Genomic DNA, 10,657 nt, shown 5'->3' with positions numbered 1-10,657 from the left:
TGCCCCCAGCCAGTGCTTCACCATCCAGAAAAGCCTCAAGCCAAGCAGGGAAACCCCAGAGGTCTCTTTTGAACAGCCTGCATGACTTTGCCCCTCAAACTATATACGAGAGATTTGCCATCTATGAACAAGCCCCAAGGCTGGGACCATCAAGTTGGAAAACTTCTCCTGCAGGTTCCTAAACACCATCACAGCCCTTTCCCAGCAGGGACCCAGATTCAAGCACTAGCTGTGACTGCAGCCATATAACCCAGCACCACTGAAATGCTCTTTTATTTTGCTCTCTCTCCAGACAAAAAGCACTGGCATCCACAGGTGGAAGAAGTGTCCAAGCAGCATGCGACTGGTTGGTATGAAGTCATAAATGTTCAAAAGAGTAAAAGAAATCAGCTAATTTCATTTTTTTTTTGGTAGCCATTAGAATATGTTTAAACTGGCACTCTGTGAAATACACCAGCAACATTTGTGGGCTTTTGAGTGCTGTAAATAAGCAATGCAGAAACAAGCCTTGTCTGAGAGAGCTTGTGGTCTTGAGTAACAGCAAAACAAGGTGAGAGAAAGGACCCACTATTCTCTGCATCCCAGCATCTAAACAGAAAACTGAGAGCTGCCTTTTCAAAGCTGTGGAGCAATTTCGAGTTCTCTCCTCCCTGGGTTTTGTATACCACCAGTCAGAAAGGGAGGACTGACCCGAGTTAGATCTTCAGAGCCTCTGCCTGCAAGCAAACCCCAATTTTCTGTATGACTGAGCAGTGAGGATGGGGCTGTGAGTGAGCCAGGGCACCTCTCTGCCTGACCTGCCAGCTGGTTTCTTCCAGAAAGGGAGAACAAAAGGGAGTGAGGACACAGAAGCTAACGTTGCTAAAAAAAAAAAATAGATGCCTTTTTCTGTCAAGCTAACGTTTCTTCCTCCCTCTCAGGCTGTTCTCCCACGTGGGTGACCCATTCCTGGATGACACCCTGCCCCGCGAGTACGTCCTTTACCTGCGCCCCACCGGCCCCCTGGCTCAGAAGCTGTCTGAGTTCTGGCAGCAGTCAAAGCAGATCTGTGGGAAGAACAAAGCTCACAACATTTTCCCACATATCACCCTCTGCCAGTTCTTTATGGTAAACCAGAGCTCCTGTCTCCCTTGCCTTGATGTGTGCGTTCGTGGGCAGCCCCTGCCAGGCTCAGGCTGGAGTCTGAGCTCCATCCAGAAGGGTTTGTGCTCAGGGCTGGGGGTGTTCCCAGAGCTGCCTGATGCCTGGGCTTGCTCAGGAGGTAACTGGGTGCTATACAAGTTGTTTTCAGGGAATAGCAGCAGCTGAAGACCAAGTTCTCATCATCTCAAGTCATCATTAACATGAGATTAGGTGGGGGGTGGAAGGGTGAATTTAGGAGGGTGACTTGGCTATAGCTCATCCTGCTTTGAGGACAAGGGAGGGGCAGATGATTTCTAAACATACCAAAACTTGTAGGACCCTGTGCTTTTCCTCACTGCATTCTAGCAAAGGTAGACCTTTCCATAGGGGCTGGAACCAGCTGGTCTTTAAGGTCCTTTCCAACCCAAGCCATTCTGTTGTTCACTCCCAACCACCCGCCACGTTTTTCTCTCTCCCCAGTGTGTTAGAGAACTAAGCACAGGCAGAGGGAAGGATTCTCCACCTGAGAAAAGCTTGTCCTGTTTCCTTTGGCAGTGTGAGGACAGCAAGGTCGATGCTCTCACTGAAGCTCTGCAGGCCACCGTGATGAGGTGGAAGTGCAAATTCCCTGCCCCTCTGCCTCTGGAGCTCTACACCTCCTCCAACTTCATCGGGCTCTTTGTCAAGGAAGAAAGTGCTGAGGTGCTCAAGAAGTTTGCTGCAGACTTTGCTGCAGAGGCTGCTTCTAAAGCAGGTGGGTGACTGTGCTGGCAGGTGTGGAGGGCTCAGGGCTTGGGCAAGGCTTGGGCATTTTCAGAACCCAAAATTTGGATGGCGCAAAGGAAGGGAGCTCATTCAGCTCATACTTGATTGCTTAAAAGTGGCCTCAAGGCTAAGAGCCTGAGGGGAACACCCCATGGGCTGCTTTGGGTTTCAGTGCTTTTTCAGTTGAAAGATCACACTTAGCCTCAAGTGTTATCTCCTGAAAGGGAAGTTGACATTTGGTGGTTCCTTAACCTTTCAGATAGACGTTCTATCTACAAGGCTGAGCATTTCCTGCTCCACTCTCTACCTCAAGCTACTGCCACAAACCTTTCCTCAGCCATGTAAAAGCTGTGCTTATTTCTTTGCTGCACCTCTGAGATGTAAAGAGGACTTTTGAAAAGACCCCAAGTGCAACCTCTTCAAATCTCAGCACCAACACACTGGTTCTGTTGCCTGGTCCTCTACTGGTTCTGGAGGGAGGAGCTGGGAGAGGGTAAATAAGCAGAGAACCCTGTGCTCTGATGGTCTCCACTGTGTGTCTCCAAGTGTTCTTTGATTACCTCCAAACTTGGACCTTAGAGCAGCACCAGAGCACTCTAACAGCTCCCCAGCTAATCCTCCCACCCTCTTTGGCTGTCACACTCCTCCTGAACTAGTCACAAGACAAATGGTCTAGTCCATCATTACCACAGGCTTGTCCTGGAGCTGAAGTGCATCAAACATGGCAAATTCTGAGTCCCTGGGGTGTCTCTCTGCCAGACTGGGACCCTCTAACACCATGCAGACCAGCCACAGGTCTCTGCCCCTGGTTCAGAGGAAGAGCTACAGAGGTGGCAAGTTCATTACACCTCTGAAATGCATTGCCTCCACCTGACAGTGACCTAGGACTTGTCATCCCTTTAGAAGAGGGAGGAAATGGTTGTTACTTTTACAAATGCACACTTTGGAAGGCAGCAACAAGCACAGAGACATGAAGTGGCTCCAAGGACTGCTGCAGCCACTCCAGAGAAGCACAAGTGTTTCCCTGCACAGCATGGACCTGCCCTCCAAGCACAGACAGAACCCCAAAAACACAGAAGAAGGAAGCATTAATAGCTTCCAGCAAGCTTCTGCCCCTACAACTGCTCCAATCCAGACCAAACTGGTTCTTAGGGAGAGCTAATTGCTGCATTGCAGCACACAGCTTGGTCAGGTTCTCACATTCAAATCTCTGGGACTTTTTCAGAGACCCAGAACATATTTTTTCTTGCTGATCAAAAAGAAAATAAAAAAAAAGATAGATGAGCTTGCAAAGCTACCCCTGGCTAGTGCTTGGAATCAAGCCTCTGAATAGCTGTAATTTTGACTGAATAATCAGTCAAATTTAATTGCACTTTCTGGTTGAATAAGCAAGAGTAAATTACATGCAAACAACGCATCCTGTGATTTGCACATCTACTGGAGGAGTCCAAATATTTCACTTACTTTCACCTTTCTGCTTCCTGGAATCTTTTCCTAATGCAGGTTCTTTTTCTGCAGGATTATTTGGAATCATTATCATATCAATGTCTGTTTCCACAGTTCTGGAACACCTCACACCCCCACTGAGCAAACCAGTAATCCAGCTAATGTCCAGGGAAAAGATTTCATCAACTCACATCAAGCTGTAAATTCCACAGATTTACAACTGATACTGTAGGAGAGAGAACAGAGGAGGGAAAATAAAAAAATATTACTTTTAGAGCTAAAGAAAAAAAGGCCACCCCTTTCCTTGAAAAGTGTCTTTTTGGCAGAAGACACCAAGTGGGTTCAAAATGGCAAGAACTGTTATCGCCGCAAATCAGAAACCCATTGATTTCATTTGGCAAGGGCACCTCGTCTGCCACCCTGGTGGGGCTCAGGACTGAATCAGACCACAAATCTCTAGTAATAAAGATCCAAGGTGCAACATACCCAGGGAACTCACATATGACTTCCCCAAAGCCTGCTCAGAAACTGCCCTCCAGTTTCTCCAGCTCCCTTTCCAAGCCCGGCTCCTGTCCGGCGGCGATAGACGCCCTCACATCTCCAAAACGCTGCTGGTCTCCCACTTGTTAACTGACATCTTCTCATTGCAGACGTCCACGTGGAGCCCCACAAGAAGCAGCTCCATGTGACCCTGGCCTATCACTTCCAGACCAGCCACCTGCCCACGCTGGAGAAGCTGGCTCAGAACATCGATGTGAAGCTGGGCTGCGACTGGCTGGCCGCGATATTCTCCCGAGACATACGCTTCGTTAACCACGAGGTACATCTTTTTCTGAGCCTGTTTTAGGCCAAAAAAATTAAAAAGAGGCCCCTAGCAGAGACACTCACTGGTTTAACTGCATTTGCAGCTCAAGAGTGCTCACAAGCTGTGAGCTGGAGGAGGACTTCCCGCGGCCCCTGCTGAGTTTATTGATACACAGATCAGACCAGACAGAGGAATTTGCCTCAGGTCCCACAGGGACACCCAGGACACAGAACTCCCTCATCCCACCAGTCAGCTTAACAAACATAGCACCTGGCTTTGCTTTCTACTCAATACTGTCTAGACTTGCTAGGGAGGGACTTTTGACAAGGGCTTGTAGTGAGAGGACAAGGGGGAAGGGATGAAAACTGGGAGAGGGAGATTGAGGTGAGAGATGAGGAGGAAATTGTGGAGTGTGAGGGTGGTGAGAGCCTGGCCCAGGTTGCCCAGGGAAGCTGTGGCTGCCCCATCCCTGGCAGTGTTGAAGGGCAGGTTGGATGGGGCTTGGAGCAGCCTGGGCTGGTGGGAGGTGTCCCTGCCCATGCAGGGGGTTGTGTCTAGATGATCTTGAAGCTCCCTTAAACCAAATCCATTCTGTGATTCTATGATAATTTTATGCTATTTCTTGTGGGAAGAATGTCCTGCTGGATTAATTAATTCTAACAATGACTCTCCTGTTAGCTCAACATGAGCTGGTCTGATCTGTCAAGAACCAGGCAGTATATTAACCTGATCACTATCCACTTCTTCTGTACAGACTTGACATTATTATTAATCACAGCATTTAGTTTCATCATGTAAGAGACATTTACCCTCGTGGCCTATATATGTCAGTTACTCATATGGATTCTGTAACTGCAGTACCTAAGTGGCTTAAGATAGTTTTCTTAATAATGTTGTTTTATAACTCAATATACAGAAAAAAATATATACTATTTCCATTTTGTAGACTGAGAACTTGGGCACAGAGAAACCACTCATGAGAGTCATCTCACCTCCCTATAAATGTCTCCAGGTTAGACCACTAAAGTGTGAGCCAGTCTGGGGCTCCCCTTGCACAGTCACCTCCACAGAGTGAGTCATCTGACCCATCCAACATGCCTGTCTCAGGACATGAATCAACTTCTGGAGGAGGGAAGAACCTCCAGGAGGTGCCTGCTTAGGCCCTTAACTAGACCCTTAGGGCTGGGCTGATTCATTCCACCAAAGTGCATCTTCCACCATCACACACAGCAAACCTGTGCTGGAGTGGGGAAAAGGGATTTTAGTCCAGCAGATGATACAGCACAAAGTAAACAGAAATAAAAGCTTCTGGAGAGCTGAAGTCTCTCATGCACAGTGCTCTGACCCAGCCCAGGCCATGCTCCCATGTGTGACAGCCTCCTGTCCTGGCCCAAGAGCCATCCTGTCCTTTAGAAACATCAAGCAGTCGACACTGTCACTGACTGCAAAAGGAGCTGCTGCTGAAAACCAGCTCACATCTTTGCATATCTAACTCCAGGCAACCATGTGTGAAAGTTTTGGCCTTGTGGTATCAGGTGACAGTGACTAGTTTCCATCTTCCTTTGAAGATACCACAAATAGTTTAGGAGGATTAGTGAGCAAATGGGCTGATACCATTAAGGAGATCAGAGCTGCTCAGCAGATTATGGTTTTTCTTTGCCTGATGCCACTGCAGAAGTTGGGCTTGGCCAGGGACAATAACATCTTTGTTCTCCTTTGAAATGGAGGATTGGGGCAGCCACATCCAAGGAAAGTTACTGAGAGACATTTAATACGTGTGGATTCCTCATGCTCCAGTGAAGATTACACAGTTATACTCACTGATCTCTCCCTCCCCTTTTCACTTCATCCTGCTCATGTTAGGGAATACAAAGAAAACCATGTGGCCACATCCCAGTATTTCTCACCACCTGCCTTTTTGTTTTTCCCCTGGGCATTCTCATGACCAGTTTTGAGAGTTTGGTGTCAAAAATTCAATCCAGTGAGCTCCCTGACAGTCTCTCTGCCTGGGATTGAAAAGAATAGCAACAAGGAGAGCTGCTCTATTAGATCAAGCATGAGTAGGTAAACCAAAAATGGTTGCTGGCCATTAGAGCTGTGTCAATTCCAGGTGCTAATAAGACTTCAGTTCCATTTTTAACAGGACATTTAGATTTAAGCACAGTCATGGCTTTGTTCACCCTAAAATATCATCTTCCCCCTGGTTATCAAAGACACAACTAGAATAAAAGCGGGAAGAAGGAGCAATATCTTGAAAACTTGCCTATGGCCAAGAGTGGGAAGTGGCAGGAATTCCCTGAAGGTAAAGCTTTCCTGGATAAAGCAGAAAGTGATGCATTACAAGGGGAGCTGTTCACACCTTGCTAAGGTTAAAGGAGCAGATGGGAGAGCTCCTGCCTGGCTCTGCTAAAGCTTCCCTCCCATTAACAGTCCTTTCACTTCCATTAACAATCTTTTCATTCATTTGTGCTTCTGTTTCTCCCCCAGACTCTGCAAGTGATCTATCCTTACACCCCCCAGAATGATGATGAACTGGAGCTGGTCCCAGGGGATTTTATTTTCATGTCCCCAGTGGAACAAACCAGTACAAGTGAGGGCTGGATTTATGGCATTTCCCTTGCAACTGGCTGTTCTGGGCTACTGCCTGAAAATTACATCACGAAGGCGGATGAATGTGGGACCTGGGTGTTTCATGGGTAGGTAAAGCTGCTCAGTCCAGTTTCCATCTCTGTAAAAAGGGGGCTCAGCAAGCCAGGATTTCACCTGAATAAGTGAAGAGTCTCCCCGGGCTGCTGAGAAGGTCGCCTGGGGGAAATGTACTGGCACACAAAGTCCCATCTGATAAGCAAAGGAGGAGCAGATGCTGTCCCTGAGCATGGGATTAGAGGACAATGTGATTTATTTAGCTAAGATGTTACAGCAACTGTTACTCACAGGATCACTGCTGCTGGTTAAGGCAGCCTGAGCAGATGGCCACTGCAGGGCCACTGCTGTGTAGACACCTCTGTGCTGGGGACAGAATCAGGAAGGTTGACATTTGAGTATTCATTTGGGAAGCAAGATCTTCTGTGTGTAATTCCCTGGGGAAAAGGGGCTTGGGATCAGCAGTGTTTCTTAAGATAGCCAGCAAGATTTTCAGGAGCAGTTGGTTGCCTGCCTGCTCTTGGCTCCAAGGAGAATGCAGACCTCACTTTCTGAATAAGGTTATGTCTTATGCCTCTTGGTTTTTGAGAGAATTAAAGAGCAAGAAAAAAATAGCACTTGGGGGGGGTGGGTCTGGGCACTCTCTGCATCTCTAAGCATCCAAGATTTGCACCTTTGGCAAATCTGGAGCAGTTTGAATATAAGAGCACATGACAAGAAGGAGAGGGGAGAGGCACGTTCCTGCCTGCTGCCCTCAGCTGAGCCCTGTGCAGGCACAGAGCTTGGTTATGGTCACACCAGCAAGCAGGGTGGTCACAAAGAGAAGGAATTAAGATACAGAACTAAGCACAGACAGTTCAGATTTCAGTGGATAAACATGACCTGTGGAGAGTCTGAGCAGAAAGGGAAAGCATTTGGTAACCCATATCAGCACAGGACAGACAGAGGAACTGACCTAACTCAGGACTTAAATAGAAGCTGATCCAACAACTCCTCAGATCAAGCAAAATGCAGGAAACAAAAGAGCAGAAAGGGCAAGAAATCTTTTGCTTTGCCTGGGACTTTTCAGGTTTGACACATGCAACGTGGTGAATGACATAGAGCAGGCCCAGGGCAATCACAGCCTGCAGGCTGGCTCCAGATGTGACTGCCACCAACCACTGTCCTGTACACCAGTCCTCCCCAACCCAGGAGTCTGTCAGGCAGGGACAAGCACAGCAGGAGATCACTCATTTACCCCTCATGTCACAACCATCTATTCTTTTCTTGCCTGCCCTCTGAGAAATGCACACCACTAAAGGGCTTTCATCTGTGTGGTAGTCAAACAGAACAAACCTATACCCAAGCTGTCAGCATCAAACTCCATCAAACTTTCATTATAAGACCTTCAGTAACCAGGGCTTAAAGAAAAGCAAATCAGGACACAAGGGACACCTCAGTGTTTGTGCAAAGACAGGACTTAATCCTCCCATCTGCAATCCAGCATCCATCCTTTCTTCCCCTAAAACTTGCCAGCAAGAATGGTCTCCACACACACTGCAACAGCTCTAGTGGGTTCTGGGAGGGTTTTTTCCTGCAGTGCCTGGATGAGTTTTCAGGCCTAGGGAGTAACATGGGAAAGAATTACTATTGCAGCAGCATCTAAAGGGAAAGCCAAATGTTTTGTAACTCCAGCACCTCTGCCTCCAGACAAGCTAGAAAAAGGAAATGCCCTGTCCCTGATTACAGCAAAAGACCATAAATCATGAATTGGAGGATGCAGGATAGAGCATTTCTCAAAACCATTACTACCCACCCAGAAGCAGTCTCATTTTACTTCCCCCAGGGAATATTAGGTTACAGAGTGCCATGTGGTCAGAGCAATATAGGAAGCAAAGGACAGACCCTGCTGTCTAGGCCATGGTATTCTCAGTAGGATCCTTGTAGTAAGAGAAGAACAGCACACAGATATCTGCATTTTGTAGAATGGAAGTAAGCATGGCAGTACTCACCAGGAGTGCAGGAGATGGGACCCAGCTTGTGGTGTTGGACCAAAGCTGGTTTTGATGAGTGCTGCTGTGATCCCAGGGGCTGGTTTGTGCTGCCTCTGTGTACACAGACACGTCTTGTTTCATCCCTGGAGAGGATGAAAAAGAAAAAAAAGAACAGCCATGGAGCTTTCCTGCCCTCCTAGTCCCAACAGACTGCATTCTTCCAGAGGAAATCATGCCTCAGTGAGATCAGCATGAAAATACAGCTCACTCTGGGCTGCAGCACCCTGGTCATACCATGCAAAGGATGCAACAGACAAAAGGCTGTTCTGGGCTATTTGATCAAATCTTTAATACAGCAAAATGAAACTGCTTGTTCCTGTACATTTCACCTGCAAAAGGTTTCTCTCTTGCACTGCCCATGGGAGGCAGGAGCTGAACTGTGGCCTCTGCAGGACCTGGGGTTTATGGCTAATATCCAACTAGTGCCTCAGGAGCTGGGCTCAGCTCCCTGACCCTCCTGCCTAGCACTGCACAAACATGAAACAGAGATGTCCCTGCTCTGTACCAAGGTCTGTACCTCAGCTGCACATCAACAGGCTCTGCCACCCTGAGGACAAGCTTGATGTTCTATTTAATAGGGAAGAACAGGCTTTGCCTTCAGGGCAGAGTAACTGCCCATGAAACCAGGTTGTGCCTTGAGAGACTCCAGGTCTGAAGCCTTTTTCCCTGGCTACTAAAAATAGGAATGATATCACTTCTGTTCTGCAAAGCCAAAGGATTTTCCTTACACCCAAGCTACATTTTCTTCCTGCTGTGGCACATCCCTGCATGATTTCTTCTCATGCCACGGACTGGACCTACTGGTAACAGGGAGGAGAAATATTTGACCTCTGATCAGTGCTATAGGTTGGAAACTAATTAAACATGACACAACATGACCCAGATCCTAAGTCTGTGCAACCCATTCTTGCCATCCACTCAGTAAGGGTGAGTGAGGGGGAAAAAAATCACCTTTCTGAAGCAACTCTACTTAGAGGGCACTGGTTGTGTTTGTATCAGGGTCAGGAGACCTATTCTGACTGAGCCTAGGAGAGGACCTGGCCATAGGTACGAGGAGAATAAAACACTTTCCCCCTGTATGTTACCAAGGGGGGAATCCTCTCCTGGTAGCAGCAGAAGCTACTGGTGAGCTGAAAATATTTATAATTAATCCAAACTACAGATCTCATGTTAAAGAGACTTCTGTGTATGTTAACCTTCAAAAACTCCCCAGGAAACTGCTGGCAGGGTATTTTCTAAGTTGCCTTTCGTGCCTGAAAATTAGTGGGCTACAAAGTCAAAAGAAGAAACACTCTCTCTCAGCACACGGAGCCCAGAGGATGTGGGAAGCCCAGCGAAGGTACAAGAATTTACTTGCCCCACAGAAACCACAAAAACCAAGTGTTCAAGACCATGGGTCTCTCCACATCTGCAGAGAAAGGCATGTGGCAGAAGTGAGTGTGCTATCTTTGTACCTGGGCACCAGCACCACCCAAAAGCTACAGCTTGTGAGGGTTCCCTGCTCTGCTTTTCCATCACCAGCAGAACCAGAAACAGTCACCTCCTCTGCCCCAAAATGGATGCAGATAATGCACAGCAGCCTGTTTCAGCTCCTCAGAGGATGCCAAAGCTATTGCTTGCCCCTTTAATAAGCCTGAGAAATCAGACTTGGAGCAAGTGCCAGAGGGAGGAAAACCAACCCTAGTTTTCCAAGCTATATTTGGGCCTCGGTGGGTTTTTTCCCCCCACTCTGTCTTCCTCCTGTCCTGCAACAATGGCTGGTTCCTTTTCCCCTGGGATCCCTCCCTTCTAGATCATGAAGGGTGATGTGGCAGGGGAGGCTTTCCCCACACAGAGCCAAGGG

General features: G+C 47.7%; 1 protein-coding gene across 1 annotated transcript in view; it reads left to right on the top strand.

The window, feature by feature from the left end:
* Nucleotides 1-278: 278 nt before the first annotated feature.
* Nucleotides 279-10,657, top strand: part of UBASH3B (ubiquitin associated and SH3 domain containing B) — a gene marked incomplete at its 5' end in the record, with an annotated part of 21,686 nt that continues 11,307 nt past the window's right edge. Inside the window, 5 exons of the mRNA XM_009995024.1 lie at nucleotides 279-346; nucleotides 921-1,107; nucleotides 1,678-1,876; nucleotides 3,984-4,153; nucleotides 6,626-6,834. Coding sequence (XP_009993326.1) covers nucleotides 279-346; nucleotides 921-1,107; nucleotides 1,678-1,876; nucleotides 3,984-4,153; nucleotides 6,626-6,834 — 833 coding nt within the window. The remainder of the gene's footprint in view (nucleotides 347-920; nucleotides 1,108-1,677; nucleotides 1,877-3,983; nucleotides 4,154-6,625; nucleotides 6,835-10,657) is intronic.

This window comes from Chaetura pelagica, unplaced genomic scaffold, assembly GCF_000747805.2.
Source record: "Chaetura pelagica isolate M959 unplaced genomic scaffold, ChaPel_1.0 scaffold113, whole genome shotgun sequence".
NCBI lineage: Eukaryota > Metazoa > Chordata > Aves > Apodiformes > Apodidae > Chaetura > Chaetura pelagica.
The sequence above is the reverse complement of the archived record's forward strand: the minus strand, read 5'-3'. Positions and strand labels throughout refer to the sequence as shown.